General features: G+C 46.6%; 2 protein-coding genes across 2 annotated transcripts; both read right to left on the bottom strand.

Annotated features, from left to right (window-relative positions):
* Positions 1-11,795: 11,795 nt before the first annotated feature.
* Positions 11,796-13,940, bottom strand: LOC115324926. Its single transcript, XM_042292120.1, has one exon. It carries the CDS (start codon positions 13,910-13,912, stop codon positions 12,200-12,202), a length of 1,713 nt encoding a protein of 570 aa, XP_042148054.1. The 5' UTR covers positions 13,913-13,940; the 3' UTR covers positions 11,796-12,199.
* Positions 13,941-13,952: 12 nt separating this feature from the next.
* LOC115324931 lies at positions 13,953-21,467 on the bottom strand. The gene is made up of 6 exons (XM_029985634.4): positions 21,319-21,467; positions 18,932-18,985; positions 16,332-16,385; positions 14,973-15,029; positions 14,063-14,479; positions 13,953-13,973 (listed from the first exon to the last, which is right to left on the bottom strand). The coding sequence occupies exons 1-6, from the start codon at positions 21,442-21,444 to the stop codon at positions 13,953-13,955; spliced, it is 729 nt and encodes a 242-aa protein (XP_029841494.4). The 5' UTR covers positions 21,445-21,467.
* Between the last annotated feature and the right edge of the window lie 510 nt (positions 21,468-21,977).

Here is a 21,977-nt window from a genome sequence, read left to right as displayed (position 1 = left end):
TAAATCTAGCGGAAAAATTTTCCCGCTAAATCTAGCGGAAAATTTTCCCCGCTAAATCTAGCGGAAAAGTTTCCCCACTAAATCTAGGGGAGGAATTTCCCCGCTTAGCGGAAAAATTTCCCCGCTAAATTTAGCGGAAAAGTTTTCACGCTAGATCTAGCGGAAAAATTTTCACGCTCGGAAAAATTTCCCCGCTAAATCTAGTGGAAAATTTTCCCCGCTAGTAGCGGAAACATTTCCCCGCTAAATCTACAGGAAAGATTTCTCTGGAGGGTCACGTGACCTGGGGGTTCACGTGACCGCCTCGAGGTCACGTGACCTCGGGGGGTCGCGTGACCCCCCACGTGGACCGGTCACGGTACCCTTCCCCAGGTCACGTGACCCCCCGAGAACACGTGACCTTCCGTACCCTTCCCTCCTCCTCCAGAGCTGCGCTCTAATTTGGTGTTACAGGGTGTTGTAAACGGCTTTCACTTTTTCTAATAAACACAGGAAAATATCCGTTCTAGTTATAAGCTTCAGCTTATAGGAGCGCGCGCAGCACTTAAGAACTTTTTTATTACTAAAGACTTCATTGAGCTGCTCTCACCTGGTGTCAGCGTTCCTTCATTGAGAGAACTTGGAATTACACCGGTATTGTGCAGCAATGTTTGGCAGTAAACCGACTGTACCTGACGGTAACGCTGCTGATACTGAACGAGTGCCGCAGCAAAGAAAATTACGCCTACAAAAACAGCAACACGTGCAAACAGAGTCGTGTTCATGTCTACACGGTGACATGCAGAAAGAGAATATGTTTATTCAGGAGAAGGGGACGGGATGGGGAAGGGTTATCACAACGGTCATGCCGGCTCCATGCTCGGCACGCTCCAGTCCGTGGTGTGGTCCACGCATCGACGGAAGAGATGCCGGCTCTTCAGGGTTTGAGATTGGGCCAGTCGCGAGAGATGTTGGAACGTGGGGCAGACCCCGATGTCGCACCTATTGCACGTCACAGTCACTGAGGTGGGGTCCGAAGGCGGCTCCTCCAGCTCGCTGTAGTTCGGCGGCCGGTTGTGGCGCTTATTCAAGGTGTCGGCGCGCAATAAACCTTTTTTCCATAAGCTTCTGCGCAAAGCGTACACTCCCGCTGTCGCCATTTTCACAGGGCACCAGGACAGTGCCCTGCGAAAATGGCGACAGCAATATTTTCAGCATCTATCTTTGCGCGTACTTAGTCTATTTTGACGCTTCGTTTTTCGGTATAGGTAGTATGGGGTAAAAAAAAATCATGAGCCATTCCACTTTGTCCAGGTGCATGACCAGCGAAGCTGTTTAGCACACGACACAGACCCGCCCCGAGGAGCCGAAGGAAAGTAGACACGCGCGACAGGACCACCACTCCGAAAGAGCCGAAGTAAAGGAAACTACGTATACACAAGCGCTTAAAACGACGACAAAGAGAGGGCGGCGCAAGCGTAAACATGGCCGATGCGGGTCGCACAGCGGCAAATCTTTGAACTTTTATTATCAACCTGAGAGTCTAATTTTGAAAATGGTGCCTACTGATAACTAATAGACCTATTGCTAAATTACCCAACCATCAAGGAGAAGGAAGGGAATGGTGTTCCACGCACCGCACGTGCCGGCGTACACTCTCAGAAAAAAGGGTTTATTAATACACCCTTCGTCCCATACAATACACCCCAAAACTTCAATTCGACGTACAACGCGCTATAATCGAACAGGCGGCCCCAAATTTTACGAGGGGCTTGATAGCCGTGTGGTACAACTTATTAGGATTGATAATGTACGTATTATTGACTAGAAAAAAAGATTATCGGAGTTTTCTTGGCCCTACTGCAAAAACTTCGTGTTTTCTTTCTTTGGTTTTTGATACGTTCTTTAGCAATTTATTAAGTTATATTGCACCGTTATCAAGCCCCTCGTAAAATTCGGGGCCGTCTGTTCGACTCTACGGCGCTGTATTCGAATTGAAGTTTTGGGGTGTATTATAGGGACAAAAGGGTGTAAGGTGATACCCTTTTTTTTAGAGTGTATGCAAATTACTGTTCTAAAGCAAAAGCCTAAAACAAAGGCCACCTTGCACGCGCGTTCGTCAACGCTTTATTTTGGTTATTTACTTCGAATATTTTATATGGAGGTGTGCGCATGCGGAACGTGCGGTGGTGCGAGCGTAGAGTTTATGAGGAATCGTGCGGATTTAATTCAAGCCCCGACCAGGGCGCCCCTAGCGGCAAACGGGTCTGTAGCATCGGAGAGCTTCTGCCAGTCGCTGCGTTGGTTATGCCAACTCCGCCTGTTGGTTATGCGCTGTAGCGGGTTAGCGCTGTAACTTCTGAGATGACTATTCCGCACCAAGAAAGCCACAACAATTGCTGCGTGGTCGGCTGCAACAGTACGTACAGTGCGCCGCAATATGAAAGACCCACTGGGAGCGTGTGGCCGAGGCGGTGGCTGGCGGGGGCGTTGCGAGCGCTCCAGGCAGTTCCCCTCTGCTTCGAGTGGAGGACGCTCACTCGGGGCTCAGCTAAAGCGCAACGCGCTTATCAGTTTGTGCCAGTGTTGTATACATTCCTCAAAAAAAGGAACGAAAGCTCGTTCCGTCTGATTTTTGGAATGCGCTCCCGTCACAAGTTCCATCTGTGAGGAAGGAACTTGTTGCGTTACAGTTAAAAAATAGAACGTATCGTTACATATACGTTACATTCGCATTTTTCTGATTACCATAATTAGTTAGATCAAGCAAAGTTTATTTTTAATCTATCCCATTAAATTGCAACATACGAATTTGAAGGCAGTGATGGCAGGGCAACAGGAGAAGACACACGACAGGAGGGCTCTTTTTGTTAATATATTCACCTTTAAAAATTTCAGCGTTTAGCCATATTCCTGTTTGAGATGGGCGATTCAGACGAGCCAAATGTACTGTTACCGCACATTGCACCAGCTTTTTACAAGAACCTCACATGGTTCAATCTATAGTGGGTTACAAGTTAAGAAGGTAGTAGAAGCTCCTCCTCATAAGCGTGATGCGCCCGCTTCAGACGCCTCCGCAGTCGAGAAAATAGTTCGCTGAAAACGCCCCTCCTCCTTTAATGGATAGATACTGGCTACAGACCGGGTTGCCAGGTTGGGCTATTAATAGCCAAATTGGGCTACTTCGTGTTGCATTTGGCGTTGAAGTTTGGCGGTTGGCTATATGGCTATTTTTGGGATAATTCAAATCCTAATGCGGCACAATTTTTTTTTTGTAGTGCAGAAGGAAGAGAGACAAAGCGACAGTCCACTATTTCGATTCCCGCTTTCAGGGTTTGCGTGGGCGTGACGCCGGATCCTGTTAGCTCCACCGAGCTACGGTGACCTAGATTCAGCTGAGAAGGCATCCCTTTTGTGTTCATTGTGGCTTATCTTATGCTCCCAAGTTAGTACAAAGGAAGTCTGCCCCCTTCCTGGCGTGTTTTGAGATACCCAGCAGAATTTGAGGTCGTCTAATAACTCATAGGGTACCCAAGGCGGTACCGGATATAACCAAGGAGGCTTTTCCGCGGAACATGAAAGTTTCTTAAAGCAACCATAACAAAGACAACAATGTATAGTTTGAACAAGCTAAAGTTCGAAGAAGGAACACGATGTCCCTTCAAATTCTTGAAAACAACTTCCATGTGAAGTTTGCATTTCTTTGAAAGAAGAAGTGTTGTGAATACTTCAACCTGACCGAGGAATTGTTTGCCTGTTTTGACACGCGAGTCGTGTATGAGGGGGAATCAGCCGAGCACGAGCGATTCCTGAGTGTTTTATAGCTATGTGACTGTGTGGAAGGAATTGTTTCCAAAAAATACTATATTTTTTGTTGTTTGAAATAAAACGTTTTCAACACATTTCAAAGATGTCGTAGTTCTTGCAAGCTGTTCCTAAACCTTAGATATGCAGACGCAGTGCGTTCGCCTTGAGCAATATCATGCGAGTGCATGATATTTTGGACTCTACAAATATCCTGAATTCGGCTACTTTTGGGCTATATAAATATATTTGCATTTGGCTACTATTGGGTTACACCGTCCGGCATTTGGCAGTTCCAGCTAGAATCTACCTGGCAACCCTGACTATAGACAGACCTTGTAGCGGGCGGCAGCTTGCGCCACCTAGCCGAGGCAAATTACTCGCTCCGGAAGATTGAAGTAAAAAGGAGGCTTCAGTGCAATTAGCTTGATAACCTTCCTACACGAATTAGGTACATTCCGTGCATTTGCTGCATTTGTTAAAAAAAAAAAAAAACTGCGTTTCGGGTTTTGAAAGTTCCTGCGATTCGCGTTTTGACAAATCCGAAGTTGTCTTTTCTTTTACGTTATGAATCCCAACGTGGAGACAGCGGAATGCAATTTCTCCAATTCTTTTATGTCAAGAGAGTCTGGTGCAGCCTCGCCGTCTACGCCAAGGCGCCCCTACAAGAAGCATAAGAGCGGCGATGTCCTTAACCGAGTTGCACGGCAGCTGATAACGAGCGCGAACGTTCAGGTGTGACACGAACCGCCCGCCAAGCCCAGCCAGCCCGGCCTCACTGTGGAGGAGTCCTGCATTGAAGTCAGCAAACTGCTTGGCGTTAGTGTACGCACCATCCCCGAGATTAGGAAGCAGGCGAAAGAAACCGAGGGACAAGTTGTCACACCTTCTCGGAAGCGCCCAGCAAGTGAAGGCAAGAAGAGGCGCAACGTCAGGTACGGCGACTTCACGTTGTGCGCGCCGAGATCGTGCGTCCACTGTTTCTTTCGACGGAACATGGTCTCCACGGTCAAGAAGACAACGGCCGAATTCTGCGCAAGCACTGAACTTCCCTCGTTGAAGGCTTGGACTGTGCGTCGCCTTCTCCACGACATCACCCCGCAGGGGGCACCTGTGGAAGCAAGTGTTTGGAGAGTGGCGTCTCTACGGACCCCGAGCCATGCGGGTTCGCCCGCCCACGTCTGGCTGTGCGTGGCTTTCCCGTGTCTGAGGAAAAGGGAATCCTGGTGGTTGAGCCGAGCCCGGGGCAAGTATGGACCCTTCGGGGCCCCCCGGGTGAGGCAATACACCACTTCGTCCCCCGCTCCTCATAGACGGAAGTCCTGGTAAGGCCCGGCCAGGATGATTCAGTCTAGTCGCCATTTCTTCTACTATCTCCTCCGATCTTTCACTTTTACCTTTCCTGTTTTCTTTACTTCTCTCTCACTTACCTTACTCCTTTCTCACCCCTCTTTGGCGGCAAGGGCTAACCTTGGGTGGCAATGGACCTGTCTTGACCCACACTTGGGTATAGTTTCCCGGCAGCACTGTTAGCGTAACGTCTCCAGCCAAGCCCTTCTTGTTATGGTGCGTTACCTAACCCCTTGTTGGGCTCGGTGGTGGGCGGTGCACCGCGGATTCTGAACACTCTTTGCCCTCCTATGGCGCCCCACTCCTCTAAACCCTGTTCAGTGCAAGCCTTTAAAAGGCGTTGTCTTGAACCCAAGACCACTGACAAAGATCCTGAAATCGAAACATTTACAAAATTTTTCATTGTTCATTCGCTCGATGAACATAAACCTGTTGCAAAGCTGTCGCCTTTTGTTGTTGCCAAAGTACTGGAAAACCTTGTGGGGTTCTCCTACAAGGCTAAAAAGCAGCACTCCGGAGACCTCTTAGTGGAGGTAACCACCAAAAAACAAAGTGAAGCGATCCTGAAGTTGACTAGATTTCTTAATGTCAAAGTGTCAGTTAGCCCTCACCGCACGCTCAACACCATCCGTGGGGTCCTCTCCGAGGACGACTTCTTGCGCACTAGTGAAGAAAAACTCCTCGAGCTAGGGACTCCAAAGTGTTGGTGTTGTTGCTGTTAAGCGCATTATATTCCGAAAAAATTGTGAGGAAATCCCTTCCAAACACGTCATTCTTACATTTGAACGACACACACTGCCAGAAACCATCAAGGCAGGATACCTTAATTGCCGCATCCGCCCCTATGTCCCCAACCCCCAGCGATGCTTCCGTTGCCAGCGCTTTGGCCACGGATCGCGCAGCTGTCGAGGGAGGGAGACTTGCGCAAAGTGTGGCAGCCACGAACATCTAGCCGACATCTGTGAAGATGCCATTTCCTGCGCCAACTGCAAGGGTCCTCACCCTGCCTACTCTCGCTTTTGCCCCTTGTGGCGACAAGAGAAAAAAATCCTTACCCTTAGAGCCAAAGAAAACATAATGTATCCAGAGGCAAAACAAAGATTCTCTTTTCTTTCTAAAGGCACATACTCCGACGCGGTGCGCAGGGGCCCTCCACCGCGAACGGAATCTAAGGCCACCCAGGTCTCGCCTGAAGCCCTGGCAGTGGCCCTTCGGGCCCCCATCCCCCCGCAGGGGCAGCAGCTCTCCTCACCTTCTGGAGGGAGCACACTAGAGGCCCTCAAGTCTAAGGACAGGCAGGCAAAGCCATTGCCAGTCCTTACTTCGACGCCTTCCCTCGGTGAGAAGGAGCGACACTCTCGCCTCAACTCACTGGAGAGGGCCTCCTCTAAAGTGCGGCACAACTCCCGCGCTGCTCCCCCAGTACCCAAGGGGTCGGAGCAGGCAGAGTTGAAAGACGCTCTGCCCAGCACCTCCGCTGCCTCCTCGGCTGGTCGCGGCCGGGGCCTGGCTCCCCGTGATCCAAGTCGAAAGAAAACGCTGGCTAACACCAGCGACACAACTCAAGAGGCAGACTTGTCCATGAAGTTAGATGATTCGGCTGCTCCTGCTTCTGACCCGGATAGTATGGAGTGGCAGACGCAGACCCGTGCAGGGAAGAACAAAAAAACGGTTACTGCGCCGAAGTAATCCAAGTGGTCTCTCTCCTGAGTTTTAACCTTTTAACTACAGAGTTTTATTAATTTACATTTTCCGATATATACAAATTTTATAAATGACAAAAGTAAATTTTATGCAATGGAACTGTCGCGGACTTTTAAGAAATATTGATGATGTAAATCATTTCATGGATGAGCTTCGGCCGATAGCTTTTTCTCTTCAAGAAACTCATCTTCATGACCGCTCTCCTCATATTTTAAGACGTCACCGGGTCTTTAGGAAAGACCGTCTTAGTGACACTCCCTCTGGTGGCGTGGCAGTGGTTGTACAGGGTGGGGTTGCCTGCTCTGAGGTCCCACTCTGCACACCACTTGAAGCAGTGGCAGTGCGCCTTCTTTTAGACCGCCTCATAACTCTAGCATCACTTTATTTACCACCTAACATTCCATTACATCTTAGTGAATTGCAGGATCTTGTAGGTCAACTCCCACAACCCTTTATGATTCTAGGGGATTTTAATGCCCATCACCCCCTATGGGGCAGTATTCGTCAAGACTCTCGTGGAGGTGTAGTTGAACGTTTTTTATTGACATCTGGGCTATGTCTTCTTAATGGGAGAGAGCCAACATTTTTCAGTGCAACTCACACCACATTTATATCCATAGATCTGTCGATCTCATCCCCCTCATCGTTTCCTTGCTTTACATGGAATGTTCTCAACAACCCTTTTGGCAGTGATCACCTTCCGATTGTTTTAGAGAGCGTTGTTCAGCTGCCCTCACTTTTGAAACCTATCTTTAGGTGGAAGTTAGATAAAGCTGACTGGTCACTTTTTGGGTTACATTCCACCTTGGACCCTTCTCTGCTTTCTTCTATGTCACCCGAAGATGCTACGCTGTATATTACTGAGCAGATACTAAATGCTGCTGAGGTGTCTATTCCACGAACCTCTGGTAATGTGCCAAAAAAAATGCAAACCATGGTGGAACAAGGAGTGTGCCACAACCTTAGCGGATCAAAACAGGGCTTGGGGCAAACTTCGCAGATATCCCACATCATGTAATCTCGCAGAATTCAGGCAGCGGAAAGCTAAAGCCCGTTGGACCAGGGAGCGGTCAAAATGGAAATCCTGGATGAAGTATGTTTCTTCTATAAATAGTTTTGTGCCTGCCAAGGAGGTTTGGGATAGATACAGGAAAATAAATGGAGATTATAGGTGTTTTGCAATTCCTACTTTTGATGCCCCTTCTTCATCTTTAGTTGACATCGGCAACATCCTTGGTGAACATTTTTATAACACATCCAGCTCGGCAAACTACAGTGATTCGTTCAGTAGATTTAAATCTCGTGCAGAGCGACAAAACATCTCCATGTCTGGAGGAGACTCTAAGCCTTATAACCAGCCTTTTACGCTGTGTGAACTTGAAATGGCACTTGACATAACGAGGGTTTCTGCTCCAGGGCCCGACGCAGTTCCTTATGAAATGCCTCGTCGCCTTTCTCCTGAGTCCCTGAAAAGTCTTCTCTTGTTCTTCAATTTATTGTGGGAAAAAGCCTGCTTTCCCCATGCCTGGAAGCATGCACATGGCATACCGCTCCTAAAGAAACAGAAAGACCCTTCACTACCACCACCTTACCGTCCCATTGCTCTGACGAGCTGTGTCAGGAAAACATTTGAAAGGCTTATAAACAGGCGGTTAGTATACATATTAGAAAGGCAAAAGGTCCTTGACAAAAATCAGTGCGGGTTTCGCCGAGGTCGATCTACTCTCGATAATTTGGTTCGCCTGCAAACCGTTATACGCGAGGAATTTGTGAACAAGCATGCACTGTGTTGCAGTGTTTTTTTACTTAGACAAGGCGTATGATACCACTTGGAGATATGGTATCCTGAAAGACTTGTATGCTTGCAATATCCGTGGCCCCGCAGGGGGCACCTGTGAAAGCAGGTGTTTGGAGAGTGGCGTCTCCACGGACCCCGAGCCATGCGGGTTCGCCCGCCCACGTCTGACTGTGCGTGACTTTCCCGTGTCTGGGGAAAAGGGCATCCTGGTGGTTGAGCCAAGCCCGGGGTAGGTTTGGACCCTTCGGGGCCCCCCGGGCGAGGCAATACGTATGCATCTCATTCAAAGAAAACTATTTGTCCTTCTATTCGCTTTGCAGTCGAACGTCATAATCTGTGGTTTGAGAAACTGCCTTTATGTTAGATTCAGTTGCCATCCTGCCGTGGAATGATTGTTTTGTCATGTAGAGCTGTTATTGTACTTGTTTTTCTTGTCTCATTCTATGGCCATTGGATCTGCATATAAAATAAACATACAGAGTCCAGTCAAGTCCTCATTGTGCATGGTTTCCTCAGAACTGCCTATTTATACCTGTTGTTACTAATGACAACCTGTGAGTACTCATATTAACGCAGAACATATGTCTGATAAGGCCAGAACAATCCAGAACACAAGACTGGCAACTTCAGAGTAATGTTGACTAAAGAAAAACTGTCAGAATGAGCTGTGACGCATGAGCGAAAGATTCTGTAATGTATATATAGTTTCTTCTCAAAAGCATATGTGCTGGTGGGCATGAGTTAACGTAAGAAAGCAGCTGTTTTAGCTTACTGTCGCATACTAAAATGCAAGCAGCCTAGGGCTGAGTACTTTTTCACATTTTCAGCAACATGACTAGTACATAGGGTCCCTGAAGGTTTCCCACAGACTTCTTAGAGTGCTCACTGAGTATGTGTAGGATACCTACAGTCTCCCACACAGTGTCCCGCTTGTCTCATAAAGCCCATGGTCCTGATCACATGGCGTGAATTACCTAAAGCCATCGACACAATGTCCCATAGAAACTAGTACTATACCCGCAGGATGTGTCGGTTACAAAAAGTAACCCGCACAGCCTCCCACATGTCTCGTAGACCCACAGCCCTATCCCCACATGTCTCGTAGACCCACAGCCCTATCCCCACAGGCTGTGTGGGTTACAGAAAGCAACCCACAGAGTTTCCCACATGTCCCATAGACCCACAGCCCCATCCCCACAAGGATTTTGGGAGTCCTACAGAGACCCACAGGTGTCCCATAGAGCTATGTAGGACCCCACACAAATTCTCTGTGGGTGCTCTGTGGGCATTTGGACCGGGGGCACTGCTTTGAGTTTTGTTTTCTACCTCAACGAGGAGGTCTCCAGCAAGTTTTTTTGCCTTGTAATTCTTTCCAATCGTCTGCTCTAGGACCTTAGAGACAAGGAAAGGTGACATCTTTGATAACGGTAGAGAGTCGTTCGCAGCATGAAGTACAAGAAATCGTGAAAAGGTGTCGGGTTCTTTGGCTTTTTCAAAAGTAGGGGGAGCGGGGCGAACCGTTTTGGGGGGTCGCTCTGCTCGGGGTTTAGAAGAGAGGGGAGCCATAAAAAGGCAAAGGGTGTTCAGAATCTGTGGCGCGCCGCCCACCACGGAGCCCAACGAGGGAATAGGTGACTCCCCATAACAAATATGGCTTTGCTGGAAGCATTACTCTATTAGCGCTACCCAGAAACTATAACCAAGTGTGGATCTGGATGAGAGTATCTGTCACCACCCAAGGTTAGCCCTTGCCGCCAAAGAAGTTGAAAATGAAAGAAGAGAAATGAGAAGAGTGAAAAAGAGGAGGAGACAAGGGTGAAAGAAGGGAGGGGATAGTAGAAGGAGTGGCGACTAGACTGAATCATCCTGGCCGGGCCTTACCAGGACTCCCGTCTATGAGAAGCAGGGGCCGAAGTGGTGTACATATATATATATCTATATTACACATATTATCAGATACCATATTTCAAATTTGCACTGTAATGACTAAGTGTCAGTGAAGCCCATGTGTTCACAATATTCATAAAATACTACAAGAATTCACGTTTCAGAGAAGTGTTGCATAAAGTTGAGTGAGGGGGGTATAAGAGAACATTGAAAGCATGCACACAAGTATGCATCAAAGTATGGCATTCAAATGGGGAATGGGTGTCCAAGTGTGTTGCCTCACTGCAGCTTGGAGAATGAGAAGGGAAAGCATGCATTGCAGAAGCCAGGGATTCTGGGCTCAAAATCCTCTCCCAATATTAAAAGCATAAATAGATTATACAGCAGAATTTTTTCTCAAAATGAGCCAAGTCCACAAACCGTAACTAAGCCAATTTTTGCTAAAATTTGGAAAACGTGTGGGTGTGCATCGTTCCCAAAAATTGCAGCAAGCTGAAATCAGTCATAATATGCAAGGAAAACCATGGTGCAGGTGGCTGCATTATAGGACTAGTTAAAAGCTAATTTTATAAGCAAACATTCTCACGTTATCTCAGTTTCGCTTCACATAAGTTTGGCCCTTAGAAAAAAAAAAAAAAAACTCCTCAAATATGCAGGTTGGTAGACATATGCATGTCTACCAACCTGGAAAACCTGGAATTTTCAGGGAATTTCAAATCATCTGGAAAAGTCTGGGAGTTATCAGGAAAACCGTCTGAAAGGTGGTTAAATAAGGGAAAATGACCATTGAAAGTGGCACGGCGGTGCAGAATGAAGTGCAACGGTTGCACATCGGCACACCTATATGCTAAATAATGTTGCTGAAATGCCATCCTTCGACCCACAAACTGTCAGGGAAAAACCTGAAACAGTCAGGGAATTTAAATTCAGTAATTTGATAAACACCCTGATGGAAGCGCAACGGCATTAGGAGGAATTGGTGACCAAGTGTGTTAACGTGCCACAGCACTGGACATGTGGAGGGAAAGCTTGCACTGGAGAAGCAAGGGATTCTGGGCTACATCCACCTACCATTGAAAGTATAAATATAAATGGAAGCTCAATGGCATTTAAAGAGAAGGATCTGTGGTCAAGTGTGTTAATGCATCAAAGCTCGGAGGACCTGGGGCAAACAATATCAGTACACAAATTCCCCAAGATGCAACCGAAACACTAAAACTGGGAATTGCTAGAGAATTTACGACATCTTGAAAAGTCAGAATACGTAATCGGGAAAACCACCAAGCAGCTAGCTGAAGTCGGGAAAAACAGCCAGTTTAAGTGGCATGGTGGCATGCAACGAAGCACCACGGTGCATCGGCATACCCGCACTGAACATAATGTAAAATACCAAGCAAGTGCCCACTCAAACTTTGGAGATAATTGCAAAAAAAGCGGATGGGCCCCTCTCCGCTCATCAGTTTTACATATAAATGTACTCTCCGTATTTTCTCAGATCCTACAAATTTGGGAATGGGCGCTTAGTGTGGTGTGGGCGGATGCACGGTATTCTACCGTAGTCAGCGAAAACTTGGAAAAGTCAGAGAATTTGAAAGAAGCAATTCAGAAGGCACCCTGAACAAGCAGACAAATTAAAAATAAAACTGGTAACCTATTAAGACTGCAGCCCAGCCTGCATCAGTTAATTTCCAGAAGATTGGGAACCTTACAAACAAACGAAGAGTTCTCGACATCCACTCGCACTGCCTTCCTCAAAAGTGCTGAAACAGCGACCATTTCGAGGGAAGAAAACTCCCCAACTGCAATATGGGGAGCACCACAAAATGCTGCATCCTCAACTTCGAGTACCTCCACAATTAAACCGACTTCCTGTGCACTGTTAAGCCTGTAAGAAAAAATCGAACGAATAATGCCGAACTTTTCGCCTTGAAGAACTACAACAGTGTCATCGCTTCTTTGAGGACGTGAGTATTGAGCTGAATGGTACACAACTCCTCCAGCGATGAATCTTAAGAAGACTGAAAGACATGAAGGAACTGTACCAAGGGCAGTGATAATGCATCGTTTTTCGGCATTACTGAACTTGGACGGCTGTGCTTGGCCCAAAAGAGTTACGCCAGAGACTGTGTCCCCCGAGTGGCACCTTTTCTCATCCTTGAAAAATGCAAGGGATCTCTTCATTACATCCGTTCCTTTAGTTAAGACATAAAAATTTACAGACTGTTTAAGTATAGCTTTGTGTAACACCTGCATAGCTACTCCACGGTTGCCTTTGATAGATTTAACCAAAACGCCATTGTACGACTCAAAGCAGAAGGCCGAATGGGTCCACAAAGGCCCCCAACGAAAAACATCCTTTGCCAAGTGCTGGAGTAAGTGGACGTTGAAAACCATGTTGATGTCCCCATATAGCATATTGTATTTGATCACAAATTCCGTTAACAAAATTTGGGCCATGTTGATGTCGTCCCCTGTAAGTGTGTCCTGAATTAGGCAAAAAATGGAGTGTACAAGAAGAGCGAGGTGCCCAAGGAAGGGTTCTGGCAAAATGCCATAGAGGACCGGCATTGAATAATACAGAAGCCACGACCGGTACTCTTGTGCCTTCCAAAGCTTTCGTTCACTGACCCCCCGGGGAAACCTGCCGAGCTTAGAAGGAGGCTTGATGGCCTTCATTCTGCGATCTACTAGCCTCACGGTTGCCGGATCTCCAAGATAAAACCCCCCTCCGGTGTTGCTGTCGAACCACAAGCTCAAAAGTGTACGAGACACGCCGAGGAGGACGGCATGCATGTAGTCTGGAACAAAGGATTCAATAACGTTAAAAAATGGCAAGTTGAGCAATGCAGACGGACCCTTAAACCCTCTGCAAATAACACCATGTGATGCAGCTTCACGCATGTCACGGATTGCACTTTTCGATTGTCTGTCATCAGCTACCTCTGCAGAGACCGTATAGCGAATTGACCTGTTAACGAGAGATCCAGGGTGCAGGCACCAACCGCAACCAAAATAAGAATTGAATTGCATCATATTTTGTAACAAAGGACGGGCCACCGAATCCACACTGCAGCATACTGCGAAAGCCTTACTTAGCACCTCAGTGCCGTTGCGCTTCCATACAAACCCCTGATCACACAGAACCTTACACTGTTGCACAAAGCTTTTCATGTACAGCTCCATTGGAGGGTGATTCTTTCCGAACCACACACTAGAAAGGATGACATTCCTAAACCTCTCAAAGACCGGGAGTTCATTTATAATAAGTTGAAGTGGCCAGATAGAGCAATTTTTACTTTTAAAGACTGGGCACCCATCTGTGTTAAAGGTAAAAGAAATGTTATTGGGATTTCCGAGAACTGAGAATTTTTTACATAAGTCCTTGTACATATGTCCATCACATATGTCAGAAAATGTGTTGTTTGGTCAATTAAACCTTGTAGTTAAGAAGCTGTGATCAGAAAAACTCTCTAGAACACTTTTCAGCTGAGACGCTAATGAGGCTGTCAAAAAAAAACCAGATCCATCAGATTTTCTAACGTCAAACAACTTTTTACAAATCCGGCACTTCTGTATGTCCTTCTGAACAGTGGAGGTCAATTCAACAGAACAAGATAAACAATAATAAACGAGATCGAAATTCTTACAGAAGTTTAGAGACTTCTCAAACATATAGAGGGAGCTAGGCACAACCGGCCTTCCAAACAAGGTGTTTACCAGAAACAAGGCGTCCTTCAACCCAGTCATTGAAAGCCCGCTGCGGATTACAAACAAAATAATCAAAATGAGGGCTTCCGCTTTAGTCACCCCCCCACTACAAACACGTTCATCATTGGATGGCACACTTCCTTCCATTCCACAGACAGGCTCCTCATCGGAGGCGTCATGGAATGTGTCGTCTTCACTTGACTCTTCTGAATCGAAGTCGTCTTCTGAAGATTCAGACAAGGAGGAATCCTGTGCAACAAAAATGACATGAATTTATAAAGCCAAATATAGCACAATTTCACAAAATCAACAAACAGTCCTTGCTTTAGAGGACACTGCTATACCAGAAATGTGCAATCAAACAGAGCAATAGACGATTAGCAAAATTCCCAAGCACCGAGGAGAGTGCAGTGAATGTAGCCACACGCACCCCAGAAATCTTTGCAGGTGCCTTTTAAGAAGGGAGAGGCATGTTCAATAGTTCAGTTTGCTGGTTTCTCTAAAAAAAAATCTGGAAATGAAGATGCATTTTCAGCCACTTTCTTTTGAAAATGCTCCAACTTTTACTAATTAATACCTCATTACCTAATTAGGTCAGAAACACTACTACAGCAAGTTTAACTGCTTTCTGTTTATACACGCACTGTTTTTCTTGGTTTCAAATTCAACATAAACCAGCCATAAATAAGAAATGTTACAAAAAGCCTTTTTGTTTGGGTTTTAACTTTTTAACTACACTCACCGTTGTGTTGTCCACCGGGTCATCTGGCTGGGTGCTGGAGTACTCAGTTTCCTGAGACTGAAAACAAAAACTTCCAATGTAAGCAGGGTGCACATATAACCTCCATGTACATCATATAAATCTCCAATGAAGACTTTCTTGGATAACAACATAAATTGAGAGCACGAAACTTTCCAGAATGAATTTACGGCTGACAAAGATATCCGAATTTCAGTATTAATGCATGTCTGCCCATGTGTTTGACACCGTGTCTAACATATCAGGGAATATATTGTGTGCCAATAACTGAGCAAGTGAAAATATCAAAGGGGCACTAAGAGGTTATTGAGAGTGTCTATCCATAGTGATAACTCATTCTATTTAATCTAAGCATCCTAAAAATCTAAAGATCACAACCATGCCGAGCCTATTTTCCTATTAAGAATGCGATCAGTTTGCGAAATGCCCCTTTTTTTTAATTTTTGCTGAACACAAAGGGGTGGTGCCAGTGCATTTGAACAAAGCTGAATGACAAAGGTGCTAGTCAGCCAATCATGAGTGATGGTTCCCTCGCAGATTGACCCAAACAGGAAGTCAACACGCAGGCATATTAGAGCGTTAATGTTCCACAGACCATAAGAAATTCCAGACGGAACCCACTGGCACGAGAAAGAAAATGTCTTCCACAAGTGTTGCAAGTGAATTTTTCGGGAAGCAGACGAGCAGACACATCGCTCCCGCACAAAAAGGCAAGGGGAAACTTAGTTTGCAGCAGTGTCTAAATAGCGAACACATGTTAACTTGCACCCCCCTACTACATAATACAACAAAAACATGCATCTTAAAAAAAAGTCTTCAGTGCCCTTTTAATCACTTCATGAGTTAATTATAAAAGGTTGCTTTTAGCCTTCAAAAATATTACAAAGCAATATGGTTACCATTTTAGTGATATGAGAAGGCTATTGTGGACTGCTTGTGCGTAGATTTAGTAGGATATGATGTGATGCGTAGATTTTCTGTGTGATGCATAGATTCAGTAGGAGTGATTTGGCGTGCGTTTCCACAAACACCCTGTATAACCACCACCATGAATGCTGCGGGGACGCATGGAATCACTAGAGCATAGTTATGCAGGTGGCCACATTTGCCCTCACTCTAAATGCGCCAAGAGTTGATGACCAAGATGCCGAGCATCAACAAAATGTGGATGCAAGGGGAACCAATTCCTGTTATGTGATGCCAAAGCCACTTTTGCTGCCTATATTTGCAGGGTCAGTAGGGTCCGACTCATCTGGGGCTCTCAGTATTAACAAGATACCACTTTTATCATCAGTGCCCAAAGGTGCACTTTTAAATGAGCCAATTCTGAAAAATACGTACTAGCAGTGGGGCTTGGTTAGAGGTCCCAGGTTCCTGGGAAGCAGATGAGGGTTCCTGGAATAAAAAAAAGTGATTGCTTCACTAAGGGAATCTATTCCATGAAATAGCAAGCACCTTGGTACACACAATATTTGAGGTATCTTGAAAAACTCAAGTGCAATTGAATCCTTCCCACAGTATGGGTTGCCGGGCTTTGCCTGTGCATGCTCTTTGTTCCGGGGGTCTCCAGTTGACGCCGGACTGCCGACTAGAAAAGCATGGCTTTAATATACAGAGCACTCCACTGCGGTCGTCAAATGTGATTGGGAGTGGGATCATGCTCAGTGCCACAAGCCATTCTTCCTTGCAGTGTCTTTTACCTTGAATCTTCTACTTTCGATTGTTGCAATAAGTGCACCAGGCACGTAGCAGGGGGGAAAGGCGGGGGAGGCAGGCTCCCCCCCCCCCCCCCCCCCATCTATAGCAAAATTTTCAGTTTTGCTGGGACCTCCTCTCTCCCATCTTTGGCGGTTTACCATGAGCGGGATCCCGCCCTCAAAATAAAATCCTGCCTGCGTGCCTGAAGAGCGCACTTGTCTTGCTAGCAGTGGCGTAACGAGGGTCAGCGGCACCTGCGGCGGTAGTACGCCGCAACACCCTCCGCTCTCGCGTGGCCCGCTGCGACAGCCCCCCGAGCGCTGCACCCAGGGCGGCCGACACCCCCCGTTCCCCCTTGTGACGCCACTGCTTGCTAGAGCTGTTTAATGATCTACTTTTCAATAAAAATCAATGTTAAGTTTTCTCCTCAAATATTTGTTCTCATTTCTATTTTTTTTTTCTTGCATGAAAACAAAAATCGTTACAAATTATTCTTTTTTTGTTTTGGAGTCTAACCAGAACGGAACATTTTTGTATGAAATGAAACTGAAACCAAACAACAAAAATCTTTTTGTTCCAACACCCTGCCTGTCCATATCACAAGAGTGACCAGACTACAACGAACTTCTAAGACCCTAAACAACAGCAGCCCCCAAGCGCGACAACGGTAGAAGGGGGCGAGCACAACAAAGAACCTTGCTGCATCTATTATCGACCTCACCTAATCAGCTTAGCTTAAGAAAAGCGTGACTGGTGTAGCGCTCAACTGTAAAAGAAGTACGCTTTTGCTATTCAGCAAGTCTGTGTGGTGATCCAAAGTGCAATGCCACTCGCCTCCTCACTCGGCTAAAGTGTTTTAAGCATAAAATATATCTTCATATTTCATGTGACCTTGGCTGCTGCGTGAAAAGCAAGGGGACATCAACACATCAAGAAAATGTACTCGTTCCTCTTGATCGAAAGATCTGCATTATCACAAAATGCGCAAAACAGTTGGCAGTGCAGGTGTGCTTGACATGCCTACCAGCATTGGGTAGCTTGCATGAGGTGCTAGCACTGGTGCCACAGGACGCATGTCAGGTAAAATGCATACTAATCTCCAATGTGAGTTTGCAGCCTCATCAGAGCTGCCAAGGGTTTGGCAAGCTAGGCTACTATATGAGGGGAGTATGCAGGCAGCCGAGACAACTGCTTCCTGCTCTCAGCGTGAAACGCCACTCCACTTTTAGAAAATGGTGCTTGGTTGTGGGCGTTTCAGACGCTGGGTCAAGGCGTGCATCTGTTTAGCCATAGTGAGGGTGACCGTAGCAGACGGACTTTACTATGCAGAAGGATCATATTTATTTATTTATTTATTTATTATACCCTCAGGGCCGAAGCATTTATTATACCCTCAGGGCCGAGGCAGTGTTGTGACGTCAAGTAGCAAACACTTTCACGGTGCATTTATTTCAATAGATGCAATGTGAACAGGAAGTGGCAAAAAAATGTTCGAGGACATCTAAGCACTTATGAGTTGCAAAAGCATGAATGTCATTCTTTCGCTCCCTTAGTTTGTCTGCGGTGTAGTAGCGTGGGCAGTCACGTTTCAGTACTGCCAAAGTAGCGGCCAACGGTCGAGCGCATGCTCTTGTGAGCCACGCTGAAATTGATTGTACAACCTCCTCCGAGTTCGCCCGAAAGGGCTCTGTGGCCAGGCAGCCAGGCCCGCACCGCTGCACCTCGCCGGGCCGCTGCAAGCACTGCGCCGCCATACAGAGGGCTTCTCAGGTGGTGGTTTTTGCAACCACGCCGCACGAGAGCCAATGGGTGCCTCGTCCCTTGATGATGTGCACCAGCCAATAAGAGAGTAATCCATCAGAGGTTGGCTTCATTTCGCTCCTTTTATAAAGGTGAATTTATCTGCCATTTTGCGTGGCTTTTTGCACGGCTTCAAAGCTGGGATGCTTCAGGTTGTGGTTTCGCTTCGCTCCATTGGGACAGGGGAATTTAGGAGCTGTTTGGCGCAGCTGACGACGTCGGCTCGCTCCATCGGACAGTTAATGCTTTTGCAATAATAAAGATTCAAGGCTGAGGTCTGGTTTTCTCGAGTGCCTAATATCTTGACAAGTCTTACATTAAAAGAACATTTTTTTTTTATCAGACCGGCTTGTTTTTTGTTTTGTTTTTTGTGAGAAGATGGGGCGAAAGTATGAATGTACCAAAGGTTTACTTTTGAATTAACCAACCGAAAAAATACATACCAGCAGTGGTGCTTGGTTAGGGGTCCCAGGTACCTGGGAGAGAGGTGAGCTGTCCTGGAATAAAATCGTAACAGCACCTCATTAACCAGAGCGCTGGCTAGGCCAATTTTCGGCCAATTTCGTCATAATCTTTTTTGGGCACGAGCATTTGAACCTCTTGGATAATGTCTACTTTCTTTTGGCCATTTGTATGACTATCAGAGATAGAAGTACTTTGCGATAAAGAGTAACTGCCACATTCATTTGGACAAAGTCTGAAAATTGGTTTATGTCCTCATTGAACCATGCAAACCAAACTTGCACCGGAGGTGTCCAGGGATCCGTGTCATGGCGACCAGAAGTCGCTTAATAAAAACTTGCACAGCTATACACGCTTGCAGGCGTGGCCTTTGGGCACCGCTAAAACCAATGAATAAGCTTCATTTCAGAGTAGCGAAACTAAGGTATGGTGACTCGGCAGTTACTAGTGAAGCAGAGTAGCGGCAGCCATTTTGTTACCTAAGCTTTAGAGGCGTTAGAGTAGCTGCACTAAGTATGGTGGCTAGAGAGATGCTAGTGAAGCAGAGTAGTGGCGAGCATTTGGTTGCCTGGCGGTAAACAGAAAAGAGCATCGATGCATAAAAGCGTACTCCCTTTAGTAACAGTAGGCGCCGCCACCTCGCTTGTTGGGGTGTGCATGGCATGCCCCGAAGCGCACCCCAGCTAGTAAGACGGTGGCACCAACAGGCCATGCTTGTAAGTGTGTACACCAAAGTAGTTTTAGTAATGTTGGCTGGTGCATACACTCGAAGAAAACCAGGCATGCTAATTTCATAAGTGAGAAAATAATATTGAAAGCATGGCCGGGACACTCAAAATCAGGCAATTTAGTATAAAAATGTTCTTGGCTAAGGAACCGCACTGGAATGCTTGACAGGAGCACCCTTGTAGGGGGCTTTAAAGGGACTGTCCAACTATTTTCTCACTTTCGCCATATACTGTATAGAAAGAATCCTTGAGACTCATAATAAGCGAAAAGAGTGTTAGTGCTTCTATCTGCATACTAGCAGAAGTTGAAAAAAAATTAAGAAAAAATATTACTTTTCACCCCCTCAACTCGCATGCCCGATCAAGCGGCCACCCGATCTCGTGACATGCTTTTATGCCCCCCTGTTCGTCACAGCCATGCGCTAGGTTTGGCAATGTAAAGGACACGTGCTCTGCCAGGACATTGTTAGATTTTGGTTATTTCCCTCATCGCAATGATTGGACATAAGCTCTAACCCATATCTCTACACAGACTATCGTTGTTCCAGAGCCTGAGCAGTGTAATGACGCACTGCTCATGCCCAACCCACAAGATGCATTCGGCTGGGGGCCCTTGGGGCTGACGCCATGGCTCCACCACACCCCATTTACAGGGCAGTGGAAGCTACATGCACATGATCGTAGCTTTGAAGCGGGCTTTTCTGGAGCGAGTGCTTGCTTTAGGGGGAAACATTTCTAAGCAAGGAGTGTGGGCTAGCTCGCGCTTATGGCCTTCGCTGTGCTGACACCTGAAGGGTGAACAAGATACCCTGTGACTACGCAACCCTATGGCCCTGGACCGCGTAACCAAGTTTCGCGAAGGCAAGAAGAAAATATATGTTTTACTCTTGAGCTTATACAGCAACAACGAAACTTCTGGCTCAGTGCATTACATTGGACTATACTTGCAGAATGTATGGAAAAGCGAACTGAAAATGTTGCATATCCCCCTTAAGGCTCGGCACCCCCTACTTCGTCTCACCCTAGCATGGGCTAACCGGAGAAGCCGTGCTAGCGCGAGACAGCCTGACCCCGACTGACGCTCGCGCCGCACGACTGCAGTGCAGCCGCCCAGGCGTCATTCAAAACGATTATCTCCCTCTTCAGGCACGTGCGGTCAACAATAGGTCATGCTAAGATGAGCCGAACAATAAACCTTTCCATACCAGCGTCTCAGGGAGCATTCATTGCCGTGTCTGTGCATTTCGCACGAGCATTCTCTGGCACGCCCCAGTGTTAAGCACGCGCTCGGTGGTCTGATCGAGCCCATGTGGACTGTGACATTTGTAAACAGCGGCATCGTCTGTAGACGATTCCAATGTTTACAAATGTCACAGTCCAGACGTGCTGACTAACAGTCCAGCCCGTGCGTGTTCGTCGCTTGGAAAAGCGAGCAGAGCACGCGCCATACGCACGAACGCTGCAAATGGCACCGACTTAAGCTCTTTATCAGAAAGATCGATAGACGCTGACGTAAAGCGTCTAACAATGTGCAAGGCAAGCGCGTGCAGCTCGTGTAACTATACTCGCTGCTAGCCCTTGGTAATTGGGAAATTTACCAAATCGTCTATTCATATCTTCCGCAAACGATTCTAACTTACGGGTTCATCGGTTTCATCCGCAGTTCCATCGTAGTTTTTCTTCATTTGCTTGCGCCAGGCAGTTGCTTTCGGTAGCACAAATTCATTTCCAGGCTCCAAGTACTGCTTCCGCTTCGTGCCAGACATGTTGACCCGATCAAAGCCTTTAGCTACTCAAATGAAACAAAGAGACACCAGCAATCATCCACAGACCCGGTGACAACAACTGGCACCATGTGCGTACGCCGGATCGGATCGGATTGGATTGGATAACATATGAGACAATTTCTTCTTGGCGGTAAAATTGGTAAAATGCAGGCATTCCAAGCCAGCAAAAGCAGCAAATATTATTTAAACAACCTAGAGCGATAATTTAATCGAAAAATTAAGTATCACAAAATATTTAGTCGACAAAATGGACATTCAGAATACGGGAAGGCATTTACTTCATCGTACAATGTTTTAGCGAACGAAAACGAAACCAGACCAAGTCGTCTGCTTCTTGCGCAGGAGTTGCGTGGACATCAGATCGACGCTGAGCTCCGATTGGCTTTGACTGAAAGATTGTAGGCAGACCTCATTTCTAGGTACCTCGAGGTCTACCCACTATTATCTTTTAATCAGCCAACAAGAGCTCGGCGTTCTGACATCATCGCAACCACTGTACAAGTAGAAGACAA

The sequence above is a fragment of the Ixodes scapularis genome, unplaced genomic scaffold (assembly GCF_016920785.2).
Source record: "Ixodes scapularis isolate PalLabHiFi unplaced genomic scaffold, ASM1692078v2 PGA_scaffold2__306_contigs__length_199485367, whole genome shotgun sequence".
Taxonomy (NCBI): Eukaryota; Metazoa; Arthropoda; class Arachnida; order Ixodida; family Ixodidae; genus Ixodes; species Ixodes scapularis.
Note: the sequence above shows the minus strand (reverse complement) of the source record. Positions and strands in the feature narration are given on the sequence as shown.